At 39.9% G+C, this 22,780-nt stretch overlaps 1 protein-coding gene across 8 annotated transcripts in view; it reads left to right on the top strand.

Moving 5' to 3' along the window:
* The window catches only part of arhgef12a (Rho guanine nucleotide exchange factor (GEF) 12a), a 71,793-nt gene that overhangs the window by 16,630 nt on the left and 32,383 nt on the right, over positions 1 to 22,780 (top strand). For 4 of the 8 annotated variants that reach the window (XM_036149474.1, XM_036149471.1, XM_036149469.1 and 1 more), the window contains exons 1-4: positions 14,597 to 14,649; positions 14,735 to 14,755; positions 16,606 to 16,697; positions 21,032 to 21,097. In XM_036149474.1, the coding sequence (XP_036005367.1) occupies positions 14,612 to 14,649; positions 14,735 to 14,755; positions 16,606 to 16,697; positions 21,032 to 21,097 (217 nt within the window). In that variant the 5' untranslated portion in view covers positions 14,597 to 14,611. Of the gene's footprint in view, positions 1 to 14,596; positions 14,650 to 14,734; positions 14,756 to 16,605; positions 16,698 to 21,031; positions 21,098 to 22,780 lie in introns of those variants that run through there. The other 4 variants (XM_036149473.1, XM_036149472.1, XM_036149467.1 and 1 more) reach the window with 3 other exon arrangements.

Below are 22,780 nucleotides of genomic sequence, written 5' to 3'. Positions count from 1 at the left end.
CAGGGAGTGGGGAAGTAGTGACGGGAGTAGTTCGGCGTGTTTGTGTGTGCTCGCGCATTTTGTGTGACTCGGGTATAAAGATCAGATAATTATCTGTTTATGTTTAGGTTTTTTTTTTTCTCTTTGGCCCGCTGCCAGCGTGAATCCCACTAAGATCGGATCACAGGTCTGTCCCAGGAGGTGCCGTCAGCGGCTGGCAGGTGGAGAAGTGCTTGCTTGGCAGGCCAACAGGCATTGCTCAGCACGAAAAACACGCCGAGTGACGCCGCACCGCCCGCAAAGATTCAAAACGCAGTTTTCCAGTCAGATCTATCATCTCAGGATGTGATGGTGGAACAGACACACCTTAGTCTAAGCTCTGCAGCCTGGGGGGCATGTTGCCGAGGCTGACTGTTTGTGGGTTAGTTTCCAGCTACATACCGTGCATCGAAAAAACTCTTGGCTTCCTTTTTAGGTTTCTTCTATTTTTTTTTTTTTTTTTTTTTTTGCTTTTCGTCAAACTTGGATGTTTCAGATGATGTTTTATATAAGACAAAGGCAGCTTGAGTGAATATAAAAAGCTTTTTTTTTTTTTTTTTTTCTGTTTGTATTTGGTAGAGGAAAAAGCTTGCCAACCCAATCTGGCTCAAGGTGAGGAAGCAGTTGCTCACTTAAACAAAACTGGTTGTGCCACCCTTAGCAACAGCAACAGCTGTCATGGGTTTGCTGCTACTGGCAGGGCCCGCTTTCTTAGATTCTGCCACGCCGGTGGGGTTTCAAGCATGAGCGGTCTGTTTAAGGTCATTTAAAAGCATTACAGTCAAATTGGGAGTCAGAGAACCTTCACTTTGTAGTTTTAGGCGGATACAGATTGGCTTGCTGGTGTGATTTGGGTCTTATCAGCTTCCATAAACCACATTTGCTCCGGTTTAGGCTCATAAGGTGATAACTAGGCAATTCCTCTTTAGGATCTTCTGAGAAAGATCAGCATTCATGGTTCCATCAATTACGGCAAGTCGTCCAGATTTGGCAAAGCAGCCCCCGGTACTGCTCTGTTCAGCTACGCCATGCGCTGGGCCCTACCAACACCATGTTTGGCTGTTGGGATGAAATTCCTTTTATCAAAGGCCCTTCTGATATTATGGGACATACACTCTTCCATGTTTTCTGCATTTGTGAACAATGGCTCTGACTGTGGTTTGATACAGTTGTAAGACGTAGGATGGCTTTGTAACCCCTCCCAGACTGATAGAGCTCATTGACCTCCTTTAATATCTGTTCTTGAATTTATTCTTTTTCTGGGTCTTTTAGCCTACTTCATGATGTCAGATCTGTTCTGTTTAAGTGATTCTTTGATAGCGAGGTTATCTTTCTCTGATTTCTTTGGTGATTTGAAAGATTTAAGTGGGAGAAGAAAAAAAAAACAAAGACATCTGTATGGGGCAAATAATATATTCTTAGAAGATCTTGTACAGCATTTTATATGACAAACCAAGTTTGGCTTACTGACTTATATCTGTTTGTTTCCCAACTTTGGTGGATGTTGTTTCATTCTTATCATCCTTATAGTTTTACAATTACTCAAATTCTTCTTGATAACTTAGTTGTTTATGATACTCTAGATCAAGAGTCACCAACATGGTACCTGTGGGCACCAAATAACCCCCGAGGACCACATGTGGCGCCCACAAGCCTGTCCTGAAAATAGGACAATCCACCAGTGAGCTGCATCTAAAACTTTATTTTATTCCATTACTTTTCCTTTTTATTCACACTTGCATTTATGTAGATTTAAAAATGACAATGTCTATAACAAAGCATGAAAAATATGTTTGTTTTACATAAAGTTAAGGTGAACTCTGACTCTTTTCGTTCAAAGCTCAGCACTGGTAGGCCTTCATAAGACACAACACCTAAATATTTCTCAGATTGAAAAAGGTTGGTGGCCCCTGATCTAGAATGATTAAAATGATTAAAACTGAACAGCATGTAACTTCACAAGTTTCCTTCTAGTTTGCATCAGTCTGTTACTTTGCAAAGATCCAGGAAACCCGCAGGACTCCAAACGTGTTCAAGTTCTCCCATAGAAGCGTCTGTCCCTCTCGCTCCTCTCTTCTTTCTCTCTCTCTCTCTCTCTCTCTCTGTGCCTTGCCCCCCTACCAGCCTTTCCTGCTGCCGCTTTTGCAACAGTCGGCCCAGCTCTGCCGCAGTTTTCCATCAAAACACCAAACCTCAATGGAGCATTCAAGCCCAAACCCGCTCCGGCGCTGCCCCTCCCTTCGGCCCGTCTCTTCTGACTCTGCCTTCTTTCTGCCTTACTCACAGCCGGCACATTTAATGGCCCAGTGCAGGAAGAGGCCCTAGCTCTGACGGTAGCAGTGTAGCGTCTGAAGATCTCAGTCAGCTGTGTTAGCTTGATTGGTCCCATGTTTGTGAAAGAAACAAAGGGTCAACTGAGGTTTTTCTCAGCTCTTTGTTCATATTTAGATGTCTGCATTCTGAAGGTTTTTATGTAAAGAAAAACACTGGTTGGTCATCAGCTTGAAAAAAGTCTATTTCCCACGATACTTGTGCTGATTTTTGATCTGATCGCCCTGATTATCATTATGACTCTTTTGATAATCTGTCTAATATAGTTCCCTATTATTCTCAACTATACTCAGTTGAAATGCATTGTTAAACTTTTCAGTACTTTGAATACTTAAATATTTTTGAAAGCACATATTCCAGCTCTTCAATAAGTAATAATTTGACAGAGCTACTTTTATGAGAGTAACATTTGACCATAGGATGTTTATTTGAATTTAAGTACTTTTTTTTTTTTTTTATTGTCGCGTGAGGACTCATGAAAATTAACCAACAATTTTAAATTCTTGCTGTGTGAACCAAGCATTACAAAAAGAAAATATTGTATAAAATAGGAAAACTTTTTTGTCCTACATGATCTGTCAAAATGTGGTGACAACACCACATGGCAAAGGGAGAGACAAAAAACCATTACAGTGCAGCTCAATACTATAATACCAGGTATATCACCTGTATAATGGCTTAGACCATAGCCTAAAGGACAAAATGCTGATCAAGATTTTAAAGATAAGACTGTGCATCAGTTGTGCATATGAATTTTTGTCATGTAGCATATATTATTAAGGCAACTTCAGGTTACCGTCTGACCAGACATGGTTGCATTTAGACAAAGGCCAATTTCAGATTCTGACTGCATGATAACCTTTTCAGGAAAACAAAAGCAAAATGTTTCAAATTTTGCTTTGAATTTTTTTATTTTTTTATTTTTTTTAGAATAATAAAGCAACAATTTAGTCCTGCTCCTAAAATAATACATCAAATTGTATTTTACTGTTACAATAGTGTTATTGGCACCATGTATTTAATGTTATTTTAAACTGATGCATAGATGTAATTAAATGTAATTAAAGAGATGCAAGAACTTTTCCCCGGCCGGCGTCTTTCTAAACACTCAAAGTATTACCAGCTGAGATTAGCTGGATAGTTAGTTAGGTTAACTGCTCATTTTAAAGCCTGTAATCAGCTCCTACCTGTACCCTGCCAACAATACCTTTCAAAAAGGTTGATCTAAAAAAATAGTGATTTAGTTTTCACCTCATGACTGTATTAGCAAGTGGAAAACATTCAAAATAGACGATAGTTGTCTGTTTTCTGTAAGCATGACTATAAGTGTTGGAACTTTCCTTCAGTCAGCCAACCGGCAATGCACAGCAATGGTTGGGGAGGGGCAGGGCAGCAATACCTTTGTTTCATACAGCTGAACAAATGACGATTACTCTGGCCCAGGGGACACCAGCCTTTTTGAAACTGAGAGCTACTTTATTGGTGTTGCCATACAAAGGGCTACCAGTATTGGCCTTTGGTCTACAAGAGTCAACGTTCGCCTTAACTTTATCCAAAATAAACATATTTTTCATCTTTTGTTATAGATATCATCATTGTTAAATCTATATAAATGCAAGTGTGAATAAACAGGAAGACTAATGGAATAAAATTAAGTATTAGATGCATCTCACTGGTGGATTGTGCTTTCTTTTTTTTTTTTTACACATTTACCACATGTGGTCTTCAAGAGGCACTTGGTGCTGACGTGACCCCTGCTCTGGCCAATGGCTTTAATCGTTAGGAGCCACATGACAGACATTTTGATGTTTTTGAAACCATGGCCGTTTAAAGACTTGGCTTACCTTGGTACTGGTAGCCCATGCTTAGTTCCATATACACAGATTGCAGCAGTGTTACGAAAACAAAACGTGACATACAGATCGCTTTTAGAATGGACAAATAAAGTGATGGTTTCTATAGAAGCGTGATGGAGAATAGTCCTCTATCATAGAAAGAGTTTATCGGCTTGTTGGTTCTAGCTTCAATGCTTTATGTCATGATAAGGGAGCAAACAGGTGATGCCTGTTTTACATCTGTGTGAATCGACTGGGTCCATTAGAGTTCCCACTGCCCAGGTCTGCAGGGGTTGATCCTGTTATTTTGCTTCGCTGCCTTCAGCAACTGAGAGATCCATTGGGTTCTTGGTTATGAGAACAGTAAACCACTCATTTCCCCGTCTGGTTATATGTGAGTAATATCTGCTGAGTGGTAAAACCAGGTTCCCTCATAAACGGTTATCCATAGAAAAATCTGACGCCGGCCATTTTTTAACGTACCTGATCTGCAACTGAGCTCATAAATATTCATACTCCTGGCAGATTCAATATCCAATATATTGAATATTATCTTTCAAAAGAATATAATTCAATGTACATACAAGGGGTAAAACTTTTAATTGCTAACAAGGTTTTTACAATTTAAATGCCAATTAATAATGATTTATCTTTGGTCATTAGGCACCAAGTATATCAGTTTGGAGGCATTGTTGCCATCACCCTAATCTTTAGCCCCTACCACAGATTCTCCATCATATTCAAGTCAGGACTCTGGCTGGGTCACTTGCAAGCCTTAATAGTACTTCCATTCAGAAGAAACATGTTGGTAAGACTAAAATATTGCTTTAGATCTGAATCTGCCAGTGTTTGGGTAATTTAACTAACTATATTCTATGTATTAAAACAGAGCTGTTGCTTTCTTGATGTCATAATTCTTACTTTATAATATGCTAGGAACAGGAATGATCTTGCTGCTTTAATTCAATTATGCTGGAACTGCTAACAATTTGCTACACTCAGATCAGTCTGCTGGCTCCTTTTCAGTATTCATACATTATAAAACTTTCATTTTTACTCCAAAAACTGACATGTTTTTAGCTTTGGTTTCTCAGTGACTTGCCTAATACTGTCCGACACATACAATTCCCGTGAAATAGTTGCGTAACTAGCTTTTCATAATAAGGTACTTTTAACTGTGGCTTAGTTTAACGGAAAGGTAGAGGTATGAGATTGGTTCATAGTTCCTATGGGGTTTTTCGTTTTTTTTCCATTGATGTTTCAGACATTCAATTCTTAGATGTGCAATTTGCTTCAGTCTTGATCGTTTTCTCTTCTCATGGAGATGGAAGACAAGGTTGACCGCTCTTTAGAAGCTGATTAGTCGAGCTGGGTTTGATACCTGTAGTTGCAAGGAAGACATGATAACAGGAAGGAAGTTCTTTGTTTATTTTAACAGCTTGAGGTGCATTTTCTATTAAGAAACACTACACACGTTACTTGCTTCAGGTTTTTAGTTTCTGCTAAGGTTTAGAATCTCTTAAGCATTCCCAAATGTTTACTGTCAGGGCATTTGCTACGTGTTTTTAATCTGCATCCAAACTGGCTAAAATTACAGCAGTAGATAATGAACTTAAAGAAATAGGAAACCCAATTATTTTTTTTCCTTCAAGGTTGCAAAATAAAAATTCAGTGCTATATACTGTAACTTAACTTTAACCTTTTTTTTTTTTGGCACTAGTGGCCTGTATTTGACTGTAAGCTGACAGGAAATCGGGTTGAGAGAGAGGGGGAAGACATGCGGCAAAGGTCAACGGACTGGGACCCGAACCCGTGACGGCCTCGCCGTGTGCTCTACCCCAGTACCGCCGCAGCGCCTCTAGATTCTATTCTGAGCTCCCGGAAAGTTTTGTATGAGTGACTGAAGATTAGCTCAGACGAGAAGGCACTAATATTCCGCTTAGATGCTGTTGGAAGACGAGCACAAGAGGAAAAAACTCAGTAGGAAATTGTAGGCTGAAACATTGACTGAAATGGAGACACGGCCAAAGAGCGTTAATGGACACCAACAATTCATTCACTTATATTGTGGCGAAATTTATGAATATTAACTGAAGTAACAGAGCAATGGTTCATGCCCTAGTAAATAAATTAAATGAAAATACAACCTACTGCTAAATAAATTATTTCACACATTTACTAAAGTTATCGTGGGAAAGTTACAAGGACGTCAGCAATAATATAAAATAGTAGCTTTTAAAGGAGGCGTTTTGTTCTTATTTCGCTGTCAGCGTGTTGATAAGAACTGCAGAGTTTGCCATATTTGATTTAGAATATGCCGGATGGTGTTTCAGTGGCATCACATTTCTTAATTTTTAGCTTTGAATATTGTTTTCCTTCAAAAAGAAAGTTTTGATTAGAGGATTTGGGAATTTATAAAAAAAAAAAATAATTGCTGTAAATGTTGTGCCTGCTTTTGAGACACAATAGCCATCCTCAGTTTCTGGTGTTGAAAAGGATTTTCAGGTTTTTTTTTTTTTTTTCAGTTTGCCTCTTTGTTTTAGCCAACTTTGGTCGGCTCCATTTGAAAATCAAAAATGTTAGGTCTTTTAAAATCTGGGCAGAGTTATCCTACAATAAATCAAGATCGATGAAACATTTGGTTTGTAAGAAAAACAAAATAGGATCGGTGAGTGTCTCAGAAACCTAAAATATCCATGAGTTGGACAAAACCTTAAGACATGGTGAGTCATTTGAAAATATATGAAGTAGCATTTTCTTAGAACTGACAGTAAAAATGTTAAACCTTTATTAAAGTAAATATACTGCAAGTCAATTTTTTTTTTGTTATTAAAAAGTTAATATATTTCAATAGCTCAGTTCACTAAGTCAAACACCTTTATACAGATTAATCAAACATTGTTTTCAAGCCCTTGTTCCTGTAAGTTATGATGATTTTCCACTTATTGGTAATCAAAAACACATTTAAGATTAGCATATTACACGTCAATACATTTTTTTAATGAAAGGTATGTTTAATACCCGCTTAAAAGTTATTTTCAAAAGCTACTTGTAATCTGAAAAGCGAGCCTCATTGGTACGCATATTCTAGTTTACTGAATGTGACTATAGCTCTAATGTTTGAACAGTTTTCTCGTCAGTGTTTTAAAACTCATCACTTTCATCTATAGTCTGCTCTGTAACTACATGTTACTGTGCACATGAGTATCTGTAGCCCAAACCTCATTTACCAAACTGACACCACTCTAGATTTGCTTAGATAGCTGACGTGTTCACACAGTACCCTGAATTGGGTTCTATTCACGGTTTGACAGTGTTTGGAAAACACTAACATGACAACCATTACTATGATCATTTTGGATAAATTAATTTATATGCAAAACTGACATGCCCCGACTTCAGCTGTTATTGTAGTCGCTGAATAATATCTAAAGAAAATGATTTATTACAATGCTCTTGCAGTATAAGACACATTCATAAACTCGTGTTATTCATATTAGTAAATTGCACAAATGCATTTCTCAGTAATATTTGTATCTGCTTGAATTCATTTCGTACCAAATGACACACTGCGCACAGGAAAAAAAAAGCATTTACCAAGTGTTCATTTTGAGCACAAATCCTAAAATGGTGCTTTTATTTTAAAGGTGACTCGTGACATTTCTCTGTTTCGGTAGCTACATTAGCATCCCTCTGAGTGTGTCAATGCCCGGTCATGTTAAAAAAAAAAAACAGAAACACATTACATGACAGACTGTTTAATGATACAAGAACTTCTATGTAAAGGCTGCACAGTATTTCACCTCTTTGCAATAACAGTGTACACATTATTAGTCATGTAAAAGACTATTTGGAGCACACTTTGCATGCCAATAATATAGTCAACCTGTTGACTGGACCGTCTCTGCAGCAGTTTCCCACACCTGACAGAACATTACTAAAAAAGTTGTTCTTTAATCACTTTCTATGCACTATATTTTATGTTTAGGTATCTCCCCATCTTTCTCTTATCTTTCTGTCTCTCTTTCTTTTTTTTGTTTGTTTTTGCTGTCTCTCTCCACATTTCAACCTTTATGCCATATTGCTGTATGTCGGACATGAAGCACTTGGGCTCTTTTGTATCCTTGTATCCAGGAGTAGGAGAGTTACTTTGCTGCTACTCATAGGACAGTAAGTGCTGCTAATGGTGAGGGAATTCGGTGCGTTTAAAAATGCAGATAGTCTTGCGGGCCTTGCAGGTCGTCAGTCGATCTTGCGCCGCACTCAAGTCAAGTCTCTCAGACTTTTTTCCTGATCTCTGTCGGGTATTCTCGTCCAGCTTTTGTCAAATTTGGAGTTTCAAAGGTTGCGGCATATTTCTCTGCGCGCTCGCTGTCTGCTGGTGGGAGCGCTTGTGGCTGCATTGATGACAGAGAGCTGAAAGTAGCAGAATGACCACATAGGAACAGAAATAACTCACAACGTGATCTGGTTACTAAGATAGGCTAACATTATTTAATGACATTTACTGTGAACACACAATTACTACTCGCCTTAATGTGGGTGGGCGGTCTCACTGGCGGTGTGGGGGTGCCCCTGTTGGATAATGGTATGGGAAACGCTGAGGGAAACATGCGTAACTTTCTTGTTTTTATCACTGTTTTTTATAAAGATAATTGCTCATTAAAGGATAATATATGGTTTTAGTTTCCAGTATAGAATGTAAAATTTTTTGTTCATTTGAGGGACTGTCACTCGCTGTGAAGGAAAATTATATCTAGGGATTATTACCTGAGGACAAATAACAATTAGCTACTCACATGGGCCTGTAAGAAAATTACCACACACCATGGATCTATGATTTTCTTGATGCGTGTCATCCTAGAAAAGCTGTAGATCATTCCTTTGTCTTGAGTATTTTTTAAGCATTTTGCCTAAATTTATATAAGTTCATAGTCTCTAATATCGTTGGGATTACATGATTCAATTAATAACTGTATTATAAGCGCTGCGGGCCACCAGAACTTAAGTGGCCCCTCTGTCAGTCTAAGCAACATTTATATTAAATACGTTATTTTATAAATCAGTAACTGTGAGGCCAAAGATGGAGCGCTGCATAGTGCAGCTCGAAGGAGGCTGTTCGTCAGTCTAAAAACAGCTAGCATTGGCTTATGTTGTCCAAGAGGTTTCTAACTTTGCAGATTCACATTTAAGAGATTACTGACCTTTCAATGCTGCTGTCAAACATCTGTGTCATACTGACCAAACGGTCTGATTTCAGTGTATTTTCAACAACTTTCAGTGTAACGGGCCATGACACTGAAATGAGCTGGCGAGGACCTTGATACATATTTATATAAACTGACCCATTCACATCTGCCCAAACTGTCGTGCTTCTTTGCACAGCAGCGCGCAGAGACTCCTCCGTCTCCTCCCTGCAGCCGCACGCGCACACCTGACCAAAATAATGAGCTGCTGCTGGAAGTTTTTAAGTCTAACATGTAGAGAACAGCCACAAGAAAACATGTTTATAGAGTTTGGAGAAACTTCTCCATGCAGACAGGCCAGAAAAATTAAATGCTACACGCAAAGCTATAGTATTGGTGCCCCCTTTGAGCTGTGCAGTGCTGCATCATGGCATGCAACGCTTCGCTGGAACCCCCACACCCCCTCCCAATATTCCAATGGAAACTTGCACCAGGCTTAGTCAGTTTTCTGGGGTAAACCCCGAATGAAATATTCCTCTTTCAACATTCTGTACATATTCATACATGAAAATTATAATATAAACAGTATTAGTAAGATAAAAAAAATACCAAAGCTACAACTAGAAAGTACATCCATTGATATAGTTATTACTCATTAAATATACAAAATGTAACAAGTTGATTTTAATTTTTTTTCCGTTCTTTAGCAGCGGATTGCACTTACATTCATGTTATTCTTTCGCACGCCTTCATTCAGCCACACTATCTTATGTGTGTGCATGATGGGTAAGCGCATCAAGTGACCTACATTAAGGGAGGCCAGTGATTTCCAAACTAAAGTCGACGCAGGCTGGGTGGATGTAGCTCGTAAAGCAGCTGGTGTCCCATCTCTTGCTTTCTGAGTGCTCCTGAGTACTTCTGCGTGGCTCATTGATCGGTGGAGGTACGCTTCTGATTTTGCTGGAATGGTTCTTCATCAAATAACCTGATGGGCGTTTTTAAAATAGGCTACTCTTTTCTAATGGCCTTCGATCAAGGTTCCCGTCAACCAGTGCATCAGGTTTCTTGACTGCAGCATGGTCAAAGATTAATGACTTGGCAGCATCAGCTCAGGATGCAGTGGATTGGAGACGGCTGTCTTGACCAAGCAGACGAAGCCTTACTGGACAGCAGTAAAGATCAAACATCTTGTGCAGGACCAGGTGTGGTTATTGGTCTGTGTGGCAGATCTTGTCAGTGTTTATGATGAATGAATGAATATTGTTCTTGTTGCCCAGCTTTTACGCAGTTTTGTTTCTGTCTGTGATTTTTGTGGGTAAATGTACCTTAAAACGTTCCGTCTTTTACACGTCTTTTATTTCCCACTGTTTTTCTTGAGTGTCAAGAAAAGTGCACCACCCTCACGGAATCGGTACCATCTTTATTTGGCTATGATTATGTGCACAATCAACACTCACATCATACAGACAAGTATGCATACTATACAATATGTTTTGTTTAGGTTTTTTTTTTTGCTTGTTTGTTTGTAAAAAACAAAGCAACTGCACTTGTTTTTTGTAGTTGAAGACGTTTCGCTTCCTCTCCAGGAAGCTTCCTCAATTCAAAAAGTCTGGAGTAATGTGGAGTACCAAGCTTTATACTACTGCCAAACAAAGGCCTTGTAATGGCTTAGATAACATGGAAATTCAACAGAAACAGGTCCACCCCTTAGTGATGGGCGGTCAGAAAAGACATTAAGCCAGCAGATTGAACCGAAACTGGTCCACTCCTCTGTAACGAGGAGTCGTTAGGGTTGTTATTGGCCTGGCTTAAAGGAATAATGTTTTGATCACCCGAATGAGGGTGAAAATTGAGTTGATGATTGGCTGGTATTAATCCTATAGCTGCATTATAAGTTTTTGAGAGTTGGAACCTAAGGCCTCCTCCTCTGTTTAAGGTTGCTTTTTCTCTCTTAACGTAGATGGCTTCCTTCACACCCCTATCAAACCATCTGTCTTCTTTGTCCAAAATGTGAACATTTTGGTCCTCAAAAGAGTGTCCTTTGTCCTTAAGGTGTAGGTGGACAGCAGAGTCTTGTCCTGAGGAGGTAGCTCTCCTGTGTTGAGCCATGAGTCTGTGGAGAGGTTGTTTGGTTTCTCCAATATAAAGATCAGAACATTCCTCACTGCACTGAACTGCATACACCACTCCGCTCATCTTAGGTTTGGGGGTTTTGTCCTTGGGATGCACCAGTCTCTGTCTGAGGGTCCTGTTTGGTTTGAAATGTACTGGGATTTTGTGTTTTTTATGTAGGGAAAAGGAAAAAAAAGGAGGTTGAGTTGTGACATTGCAGTATAGTTATTTTGGTTCACAGCAGTGTAGCTGACTACTCAGGCTGTAAGGTGTCCATTGTGTTAGTCAGAGAGACGGCCGGGGGGGAAGAAACTTTCTCTGTGGCGGCTGGCTTTGGCAAATACCACTCAGCGTTTTACCTTCAGGTCGGCACAATAAGAGTTTGTGTGCAGGATGTGTTTTTCCTGATCTTAGGCTCGTCCTGAATGGGAGGAAGGTCAGCCCTGATGATGTTCTCTGCGGACCAAATTGTTTGTTACAGTTTGGACCTGTCCTGTTTCTGTGGATGAGCCAAACCACACGGTGATGGACAAACACGGGACACACAGAATAATGGGGGTGTAGAGGATGACCAGCAGCTTCTGTGGTATGTTGTACTGCTTGGAGTTGTCTCCACTGGGCCGTTTTCTGAAAAGTCTCAATGTGTGAGGACCATCTCAGGTTCTGAGAAAGGGTGGTCCTCAATGGGTTGAGTTAGTTGTCTTGCAATTGGAAGATTGTGGGTTCGATTCCAGCTTTCCCCATCACACACCGACGAAGTGTGGTGACAGAGCGTTGCCAGGTCTACGTCTGATTGGTTGGGAGGATGTAATGACTGTAGTATTAATCTAGATGATAGACTAGAATGCATAAGGAAAGAAAACTTCTTTTTGTTCTATTGCACCACGCATCTATGGATTGATACATATTATTGAATTCGCATCCATTAAGGTGTTGTCTCAAGTTAACTACTTTGTCGCTCAGTTTTTAGAAAGCTATGACATCATCATCTGGGATTACCCTTCAGCGTTTGAGTTTGTACAGAAAATAGATTATTTCAAACTGAGCAAAAAAAAAAAAAGGAGAAGATGAGTGCTTGATGTAATGTCAGATAGTGTTTATTTTTTTCTTTGTGCTGCATCTGTGGTCGTTCTGACAAGTGGTCATTAGGGTGCCGACGTTGGCAAATACAAAAACGTATAGAGAAGCCAGCTAAAGAGTAAGTAGAGATACTCTGAGCTCAGCTTGACCAGCTTTGACAGCGAGGCTTTCCCAGACAAGCAGAGACACAATTTTTGCGGTTAATCTCGGAGTTTCCCCAGGAAACACTTGTTTAAAAAGTCGTTTATAAAACACATCTTGTCTGACTTTTCACTCGGCCTAGTACTTAGCTTGCACATCAGTCATTTGTTCCTGCGTGATTAACCAAGAACAACATCTGCCGACTCAGTTTTACCATCTCTGAACTTTTGCATTCACATGTAAAATTTCAGTGTGCATGTGTGTGTGTGTTTATGTGCTGACTTTTCCATCTCTCCAACTCCGAGGTTTCTTTGGGAGGGGACTGCTTAAAGCTCTTTTTTCTACTTCTGCTAGAAGCTCTGGAACTTATTACAGTCTGAGGCATTTTTATAAACAGGCCATTCAGCTGCCTCTGCACGCCTCTGAATGAGGCTCAGTGTCACAAGGAGAAAGAGTTAATGTGGGCTGGTAAGTCGCAAGGCCTCCCCATTACGGAAGACTGCATTTGTAGGACCATTTTGTGCTATATTACTGGACCTTTTCTGATTTCAAAAGCTTGCAATGCAATTGCCACTAAATGTTTTCTATGTGCCCCATTTAACCTTTGGAGACGCGTTTTTTTTGTATTGCTTATATAACATTTAACGAAAATGCAGCTTCTGACACAACGATAAGTGTCTGAATGCACACAATAAAAACATATGGCGATTATAATGAACCTTTAAAGATGTCTTTATTACTGTAGGCCATTTCCATGTTGGAACAGTCCATCAGGGCAATAACTAATAAGAGTCTAAATAGTACTTTCGTGTTCTGTTTCACAAAACAACGTTAAGGTTTTTGTGATTTGAAAGTGAAATCTGGTTTAGTGGCAAAACGTCTCACCAGGGACTCCACACAGGCCATAACTCGGTACATAAAGCTGATAATGTGCTGTATGCTTAATCTATGCTGTCATGTTTGGTTGCACTGGCTTAGTGATATGATCGTAGAATTTAATTGGATATGGAGGTGGAGCTTGACATATTAGATGCTAGTAAACAGAAAGTGTGTTAAGGAAATTAGGTGAACCCCAAATCAAGAAAACCTTCATCTCCATTGGAATCCCACAAACTCTAGGGGTACCTGATATGAGGAAGATTTTTTTTTTAGTTACGAGTCTATTCCAGCAAAGGGACAATATTGATTATGATTATGATTAATCCCCATTATCCAGACACTTGTTCTTTGCTATTCGTTCTGCTGCTTCTCTGGATGTGTTCAGGGGGTTTATAGCTGAGCTGATGCACGTTCAAGAGCTTTACTGACTGTTCTATGTTGCTCTAAAACATCCGCGTCCTACTGGCTGCCACGCTAATTTTTAACGAGCATAGCGGTCTAATTTCTGCGTAACTTTGACTACTTTCGACGTTCCATTTACACTAAAATGCGCCAGCGAGAATCCTGTAACAGTGGAAATAATAAAAACCGAGTTAAATAAAGCATAGACTTCAGTGTTTGTGGAGGCAGAGAGACTGAAGATTTATGTTGAGGGGAGTGTAAAGGGATTTGTAGGTGTAACATTACAATGTTTGACAATGTTTGTGTTTTGAGATGCAGAATAAAAGGACCGTGTTCCTTGGATGTTGCAGAAAATAAACCGTTCAATGAATACTGGCTCGATTCTAATTTCTTACTTGGCTTTTCCTCACGGATATTCTTTCCAAAAGCACATCTCTCGCAATCTGTCCAGTGCCGTGTTGGATCTTTTTTTTTTTTTTTCACAGAAACAGGCCACAAAAAAAAAAAAAAAAATCTGAAAGGCAGAGCAGATTTGACCTGGTAAAGGCTTTAATCTGCAGCTGGCTGAAGTACTGTGGCGTTTGATCGGGATTATCATGTTTACCACTATACGAGTCTCAGGAGTAAATGTGGACGCCGTCTTGCTATTCATCCTACATACCAGCGTAAACAGCTCATCCTTTGTGTGTTGCTTTTTATTGTGTGTTCAGTCGATAAAAATGTCTAATTATTGTGCTGTTTATTTTGCAGGTTTACCAAGAAAGCAATAAGGTAAGATTTTTTATTTTTATTTTTTACTAATAAGCAAGACATCAATGTTTTACGTTATCCTGCTTCAACTGTCTTACACAGCAGTGTAACCACAGTTTAACTTGGCCTGTCGTGCTATGACATAGAAGTCTTCACCATTTAGACCAGACATAGCCCACCAACCCCCACTCATTCATGCACACACACTAAGCGCAGGACAAAGGGGTCCCTTTTTTCCATGAGCAGCCCATGACTGCCTTACACTGCCAATTGAACAGTGGCCTTTCACAGTTGGGGCCTGTCTAGGCAGAGGCCGGCATACATGGCCTCCGAAGGCTCAAGCTGGAAGTCCCGTCCTGTGGCATCTCCGCCGAGGAGCGGCTGCTATGTGGCACTCAGCTCCACGCCCTCGGCAGAGCTGCCCCACGTCCTCTCTGACTGTGTCAGTGTCGCACGGTGGACTCACTCGGACCCGTTCGGTTACTGGAAGGCCTTTGAGCGACGCCATCATGATGGCTGCAACGAGCAATCGTCATTTGTTATTAAATGGTCTCTTGTCTGAATGTTGTGCTTATGTAGGACAGTAGCGCAGAGAACTGGGTCCACTTACGTGTTACAGCCACAAACTTCAAGTTGACCTGATTAGGAGTGATGATGGTGCAGAATTGTGAAATTGAATGAAAATGCCACGTTGTTTCCAGACAGTTCAATCAATACTTTGCCAACTTTGGCTACAAGTTCAACTGCAGATCTTTTTGAAGGAAGGTCTCTACCAGCTTTTCATATCAAGAGACTGAAGTCGTTGCACATTGTTTGCGGAATAGGCGACGCTCTGTCAGATAGGCTGGACAGCTGTAAGCAGAGGTTCTGCTTTGATCCTAACCAGTCCGTCACGGCCCTGGCTGCATGTTTAGGGATGCTATCCTCATGGAAGTTGAACCTCCACCCCTTTCTCTAGCAGCTTTTTCTTTCTGAATTGTCCTGTATTTGCCGGCCCCGCTGAAGACGAGCCTGATCACAGCATTTAGGCGCCTCCACCTTGTTTCAGCGTGGGGATGTTTTAGTTCAGATCCATGTGCAGTCAGTTCTCTGCCACAAATAACCAATTGCATGTAGTTTATGAACACGTTCCAGGGGTCCCTTTGCTTGTGGCAAAGTGAAGAACTATAAATTCTTTCAGAAGCGCTTTCTTCTTGAGATTTGCAGAGTGTCTCTTGTCATGCCGTGTCACGTTCCTCTCGTCTGCGTCTCTGGTGAATGCTCTGTTTCCTCTGCATGTCGCGTTAGCGTGAAAGCCGCGCATTGGTACGTTTCCAGCTCTACCATATGCATTTCAGGTGATGGGTTGATCAGTGCTCCGTCGGATGATCCAAGTGTCGTATAATGTTATATAACATTATAGCATTTTTCTCCCTGATCCGTTTGCTGTGGTACTTGGGTCTGCGTGATGCTTCATGATGTTCACTAATGTTCTACTGGGATTAAAATACACACTTGTGTGCATTTACAAATTTGGTGACTTCTGAAGGCAATTGGTTTTACTTGATCTTATTTAGGAGAGTCAGGAGAAAGGAACCTGGATACGAATGCACATCAAGACTTTTCTCAGTTATTTTTAAAAAAAGTTACCATACTCTCGTATCATTTTCTTCCACTCCACGTTGATGCTCTCATAAAATCCCAGTAAAACGCTGAGCATTGAAGTTTGTGTTTTTAATGTCACAAATGTGGGAAAGTTCGAGAAGTAGGACAAATGTACCTCCACAACACGCTCTATTATTTAGAAAAATCGTCCTTTTTCAGGGTCATGTTGACGTTCTATTTCTCTCTCTGGTTTTACTTTGCTCTTAAACATGTTCTTCTTTCTTCAGAACCAACAGCATTCTCAGTAAGGACCATCCACCAGACAAGAAACCTAAAAGTGAGAAAACCTCACTTCCCTCCAATGAGTTTGACCCTACAGGTAACTTCCCAGTCTCATTTTCAGGCTCAGCCTTTGTTTCTGTTTTTCACGTTTGCTCCTCTGCCGTCTCTGTTCTGGTGACTGCCTCTGTATGTTCCTCCCACCCTCTCTCTAAATATGTTTAGCAGGAACCCGTGTTGTAAGGGTAAAACATGGTATATGTTTTATTCTCTTTGTGCAACAAAGCATTTTTACATTTTTATAATATCAATATTGACATTATTTGATTGTAAACTTACAGTAAGTTTTTGAGACATAACTAAACTTCCTCGTGAGCTATAATATAAAGTTATAACATCTAGCATGGATGCCTACCTGTACAACAAAACTATTTCTGTTGGCTTATTCAAAATAAGTATAAGATAGTATAACGTAAAAAAAAAAAAAAGTCTAAAGCTAGATGTTGATGCAGCGGTCTCACTTTAAGGGACCTGTCGGACGATTTTCATCTCGCTGGGTCAACAACTTATCAAAAAATCGATGCTTTTTGTTTAAGTTGCCGAATAGTAATAAAATAACTTTTCAGCAATGACAACCGACTATTTCCCACCAGATTGTCTGTAAGTCACAATAGCTAGGTGGAAACTTTCCATTAGAAAAGCGGGTAATTGATGTGGACTTTTGTGTGTAATAACACTATCACTTGTTTATAAAAATTAATCAGATGTCTAACATGTATAAACAAAGTACAGCAGGTGTAGTAGACCATTAAAAGGAATACAAATCGAGGAATGTGTGTAGCTCCGGCCTCCAGCTACAACACACGTTCTCTGTGATATAAGCACAAAAACCTAGATACTCATGTTTCCAAGGAAGAATTTTTCCCCATTTGTACTCTTGGAGGTAGGCAATATCTCAATTTAGGCTGAAGGCCTCAATTTTTTTGTTTGTTTTTTTTAAAATGCATCTCTGAATAAAAGCTTCATCCCAAAGGTCTCACAGGCACATTATTGACAAACAGCTACATAAAAATATAATTCTCAATATAAGCAATATAGTCTCATCTCTTTAAAAAAAAAAAAAAAAATCAATATATCTCCCATTTCCAATATAACATCTTAAACTTCAAGATGTCAAAGTGGCGGTTTATTTGCACAACTGAGCATTTGTATCACATTAAAGCTCTGGCGCTCACAGAACTGTAAAATCTGTGAGAATATTCCTTTTCTGTTTTAATACATCATATGTAGAGAACTAATTGTAGCTATCACTGATGACAATGATTGGCTTATTCAATGCTGTTGTCAACATACAAGTCGATCGAACTGGACAAAGTAAGAGACGGACGAAAAGTCCATTAAAACTAGCTTCCCTTTTATTGCAGTGATGACATTTGGAGAGCCTTTAAGAAACTCCTCAGTTTCTGACCAAAAACTCCGTTTGGATATAGACAACAGCTGCCAGTTCAGCAGAAAAGGGTCTTATTATACCTGTTGTTACCGGATGTTTTTTTTTTAAATTAAAGACTGGGCCTTTATTTTACACTGACGCAACATTTATCAGATGATGCAACTCAGAACGTATTTTAGTTTGGCTTCATTTGTCGTATTTATAAAAGCTCAAATAAGGAGTTGCTATAAATATTTACTTATAATATGCTACACGTACAGTGTAATAAGTTATTTACACACGTCTAATTGAAACTGGTTTTCTTTAGTCCCATGTTATAAAGGACATTGCCGCAATAACACTGGCCACAGGTTGACTTGTGAAAGGGGTTTTTGCAACCTAATAGAGGAAGTGTTTTGTAAAAAAAACCCAACAAATTAGTACTTTACCTCACCTAACAGTCACACTACACCCTTCATTCTGGTCCATGGTTTGCAAAATCTTTACCTACTTTTGTTTAATGTTTTAATAAAGGATTAAGCAGGAGTGGCAACAGGCTGCTTACTGCTGACACAAATATAGTTAATGACCTGCTGAGCATTTTTTCTGAATCCCACATTATGTAGCAGACAGACTTGGGTTTATCTCTCTGTTCCCTTTCTCAGACACAAGCACGCAAACTGACCATTTCTCTCTCCTTCACGGTGTTTCATAAAATGTATGACGGTTAGAAATCGGCTTGTCAGAAGACGCGCTTACTTCCAGCGGTTCTCCTAATTGCAAACTTTCATGCACCACGTCAAAAACTGGTTGCCAGTAGGACTATGGCGGCATTCTGGAGCCCTGAATTGGCAGCAGCACACCAGCCTCTACATATTTGGTGTGAGATAAAGTGATCAATGTTGACATCTTTTTTTTTTTTTTATTTCTATTTTTTACACAGATGTTAAATACTGTGATTAATATCGTCTTTTAAAACAAATACAAAATAAACAACAAGAACAGACAAACGTCGCCTACATACTGCTATGTTTATAACTAATTCCTGTACGCTTGTAACCAAGTCAAATTCCTTGATTGTCCCCACAGTCATGGCCAAATAAAGCTGATTCTGATTCTGAAGTAGTACTTATCTGTAAATTACACCGTTGCAAAACACCCACAAGACTACAAATAAATGGACTGTTGAATGTGCAATATCAGATCTTTCAGTTTTAAAGCGGTCCTCTGCATACATCCGTCCATAATGTGCTGCAACATTCACATATTTCTTACCTCCATTGTCCGATGAACTCAAACGGACAAGTATTCGTTTGAGACAAAGATAGGCTGAGTACAATGCAGCTTTCAGATGATGATTTCACTTCTTAACGTAAGTTAACTAAAACAACCAGCCACCAGGCCCCTTTTTTTTTTAAATTGTGAATTAAATCTGATTAACCATATTTTTTGAAATGCGCCAAGACCCCATTACTACCAGACTGGTTGAATTTAAAAATAATCACCCTCACAGAAGCTGTCTGATAACATGACGTAGGTTTAAAGATCTCCACAAGCAACACGTCACGTCCCGATCGAAAGAGAATCGAGAACAGAAGAGAAACAAAGTCACTCACACCTATTAGTCTGGAAAGCGTTACAAAGCCATTTCTAAGGCTTTGGGACTAACAAACAGCAGTTTGACATGTCTGAACATGGGCTGGACTCCTCCTGACTGGGCTAAGAGGTGTGCAGCGAGGATACAGAGGCTCCCTGAGTCTGCTGTGGGACTCTCAACAAACCGCAGTGGGACACATTTTCCACAAATTGAGAAAAACATGGAAAAGTGACGAACCTTCCAAGGACCGTCCAGCCTAGAAATAATTACCCCACAAGCGGATCGACGACTCATCCAGGAGGTCACAAAACCCAGAGGAACGTCTAAACCGCTGTAGATCACTTGTCCACGTGAAGGTCAGGATTCGTTATTCAAAAAAAGAAAAAAAGCGAGAGACTGGAAAATAAAAACTGCATCCATTTGAGAGTTCCAGGGCTAAAACCTCTGCCTGACCTGAATTAATACACAAAGGTCCAATTGACCTCTGCCTAAAACATCTTGATGCTCTCTAAGCATTTTGGGAAAATATTCTGCGGTCTAATGAGGCAAAAGGAGGAACTTTTCAGATGGTGTGTGCCCTTAAGATGTGTTCGATGAACAGAAATATTTAAGTTTGTAAATCAGACAAAATCACTGTACAGGAAGGACTCAGAAAACCGCTCTGTCTCTTCCGCTCTCACATGTCGGATCCCTGCTGGGTGAGATTGTTGAGGTCCCCAAACAAAACGCCGTGAAATTGTGACTTTTCCCTCGCTGTTTGTCAGCGACCAGGGCAGCGCGATGAAGGAGACGATTGAAGTATTCAAAACAAAACAGAAAATTCTCTGCAGCGCATGGCGGCTGATCCCTGTGTGATGCAGCAGTACGCCGATGACTCGTTATCTATGTAAATCTATGTGGTTTCCAGTGACCGTGTTCTCCAACTCTGAAACGATGAGGCAATTAAACATAACTCGTCACAGGAAGAGATTGAATATTGAATATTTACACCTACGCGTTCCTCTTTATTTATGGTCATCATTCATTTTAAAAGGTGTCGTAGATTTTAGCGTGTTTGCATGCTGTAGGTTTCTGCTCGTCTATGTTGTTTCTGCGTGTTGCATGAACTGTCCTCCTGATTTCAGCTTGTTTGTCACAATTTTTTTAAATTGGTTTTGGTTTGTAGCATTAAGGTAAAATACTCCATGATTTATATGTTCAGACTTAAAACCCTTTGTTTTCTGGGCTCTTTTATCTAAGCTAATTACTTTCATTTAAACTGCCCTTTTGTTCATTCAGTTTTTCTTCTCCCATGATTGTTTCTTCCTCATGATTTTTCTCTTTCCTGTTTTGTGTTCCCCTGGTTGTTGTGTCATTTGTGTTGACGTGTTTGTGTGCGGCTGTGCTGTCTGGTGGGGGCTGTGGGCAGAAGCTCTGGTGGTGGAGAAGAGTGGCAACAGCAGTGTGCTTACAGAGGGAAAGCCCGAGTCCTGTGGTAAGACGTTTCCTGGTGCAATCGCCGGTGTGACAGCATTAAGGTCCTGGTGTGAAGTTGCCGATAGAGAATAACCAATGCCCGATGTGTTTGATTGCTTTCTGGACATGTAAATGTTTGCCTGCGTGATTAAAAAGCCCAAGCTGGACCACTAAATCAAGGGATAAGCCCAAGAGATAAGTTACATAAGCATGTGATTTACAGAGTTTGTAAACAAAAACATAGAGAATTATGCCAGAGCGTGATTAATAGACCATTCATTGAGGCACGCAACTAAGATATTTGTGTCTTTGACTTATCTGCTGCTGACTACTAGGTATGCGAGGTATGAGATGCTTACAGCATGACAAGCTTGAATAAAAATGCTAAATTACAAAAATATTAATCAAAAACGTATGCCATGAACTAATTCATTTAATGTTATGTATAACAGTAAAACAACATTTACACCTGCTAGAGCCAAAATCATCTAGCTTAATGATTATTACAGAAATCTTAATGTTATCTGTGACATTTATTTGTCGTCATTCAGAGCCGAGGTTCTCTGAAATTCTTCAGAGAACTTCAGCTCTGAAGAAGTTACAGCTCATCCAGAGTTGTGCGGCCCAAGTGAGGACTACCCCAAGAAGAGTCCGTCTGATCTGTCTCGAGCCACCATTCAAAGCACCATCGGCAGTCGAAGGGTGGTCCAAAACACTTTTCCGTGGCCTGCCTAGATCAGGAAAGTTTCAGGCACTGGGCCCATCCAGTCAAGCTCGTACAAGTACCCAACAACCTACTAGTATCCTGCACACACTGGTGTATTTCACTGTGCTCTGTACAGTCATAGCAGTGATTTCCCTGTTGTCTCATTTCTTATTGAAGCGGCTACAGCATCATTGCGGTATGATGCAAGAGAGGAGTAGTTTTGAAACTGACTTTTTAAAAGTATTCAACGTATTAAACAACACACCTAATTCAGTTAAACCCATTTTTAAGATACTCCTCTTTCATGTTTAGACTTAGCATGAGAAATATATTGTTGACTGCCATATTAAGCACAAAAAAGCATCCAGATGTTTTGCATCTGTATTTACTAGAAGTAGTAAGTTGCATTGGCCGATGGACCACCACTCTGCTTTAGAACAGCAGCTAAGCGAGAACTCTTAGCCCTAGCAAGAATAGTTACTGTTTAATGCTGCAGTAGCTCTGCTTGATGGTGGTTCATAGATCTTACAGATAAACAGGATCCTTGAAAACGCTTCATTTTAAATTCAATTCAATTAAATTTTATTTATATAGCACCAAATCATGAAACATGTCATCTCAAGGCACTTTACAAAGTCAAGTTCAATCGTATTATACAGATTGGGTCAGATTATACAGGTTGGTCAAAAATTTCCTATATAAGGGAACCCAGTTGGTTGCATCAAAGTCCCGACAAGCAGCATTCACTCCTGGAGAAGCGTAGAGCTACAGGGAGAGTCGCTGTATGGAGCAGCATCACAGATCTGCTTTTCCCCAACATCTTGCTGCACACTGCCTGTCTGCTGGCTGAAAGAAGGCTCCTTCACTTTACTATTTGAAAAGGAGAAAATTGTCTGCTTGGAAATGTGTTAGTTGAATAAAACAGTCATGGACTGTCACTGTGGGGAAACTAAAGGAGTGCCACCCATCACTCTTACTGAGGTTTTGAAACAACGG

The sequence above is a fragment of the Fundulus heteroclitus genome, chromosome 18 (genome assembly GCF_011125445.2).
Source record: "Fundulus heteroclitus isolate FHET01 chromosome 18, MU-UCD_Fhet_4.1, whole genome shotgun sequence".
Taxonomy (NCBI): domain Eukaryota; kingdom Metazoa; phylum Chordata; class Actinopteri; order Cyprinodontiformes; family Fundulidae; genus Fundulus; species Fundulus heteroclitus.
This window is presented reverse-complemented; position numbering and strand designations above follow the sequence as displayed.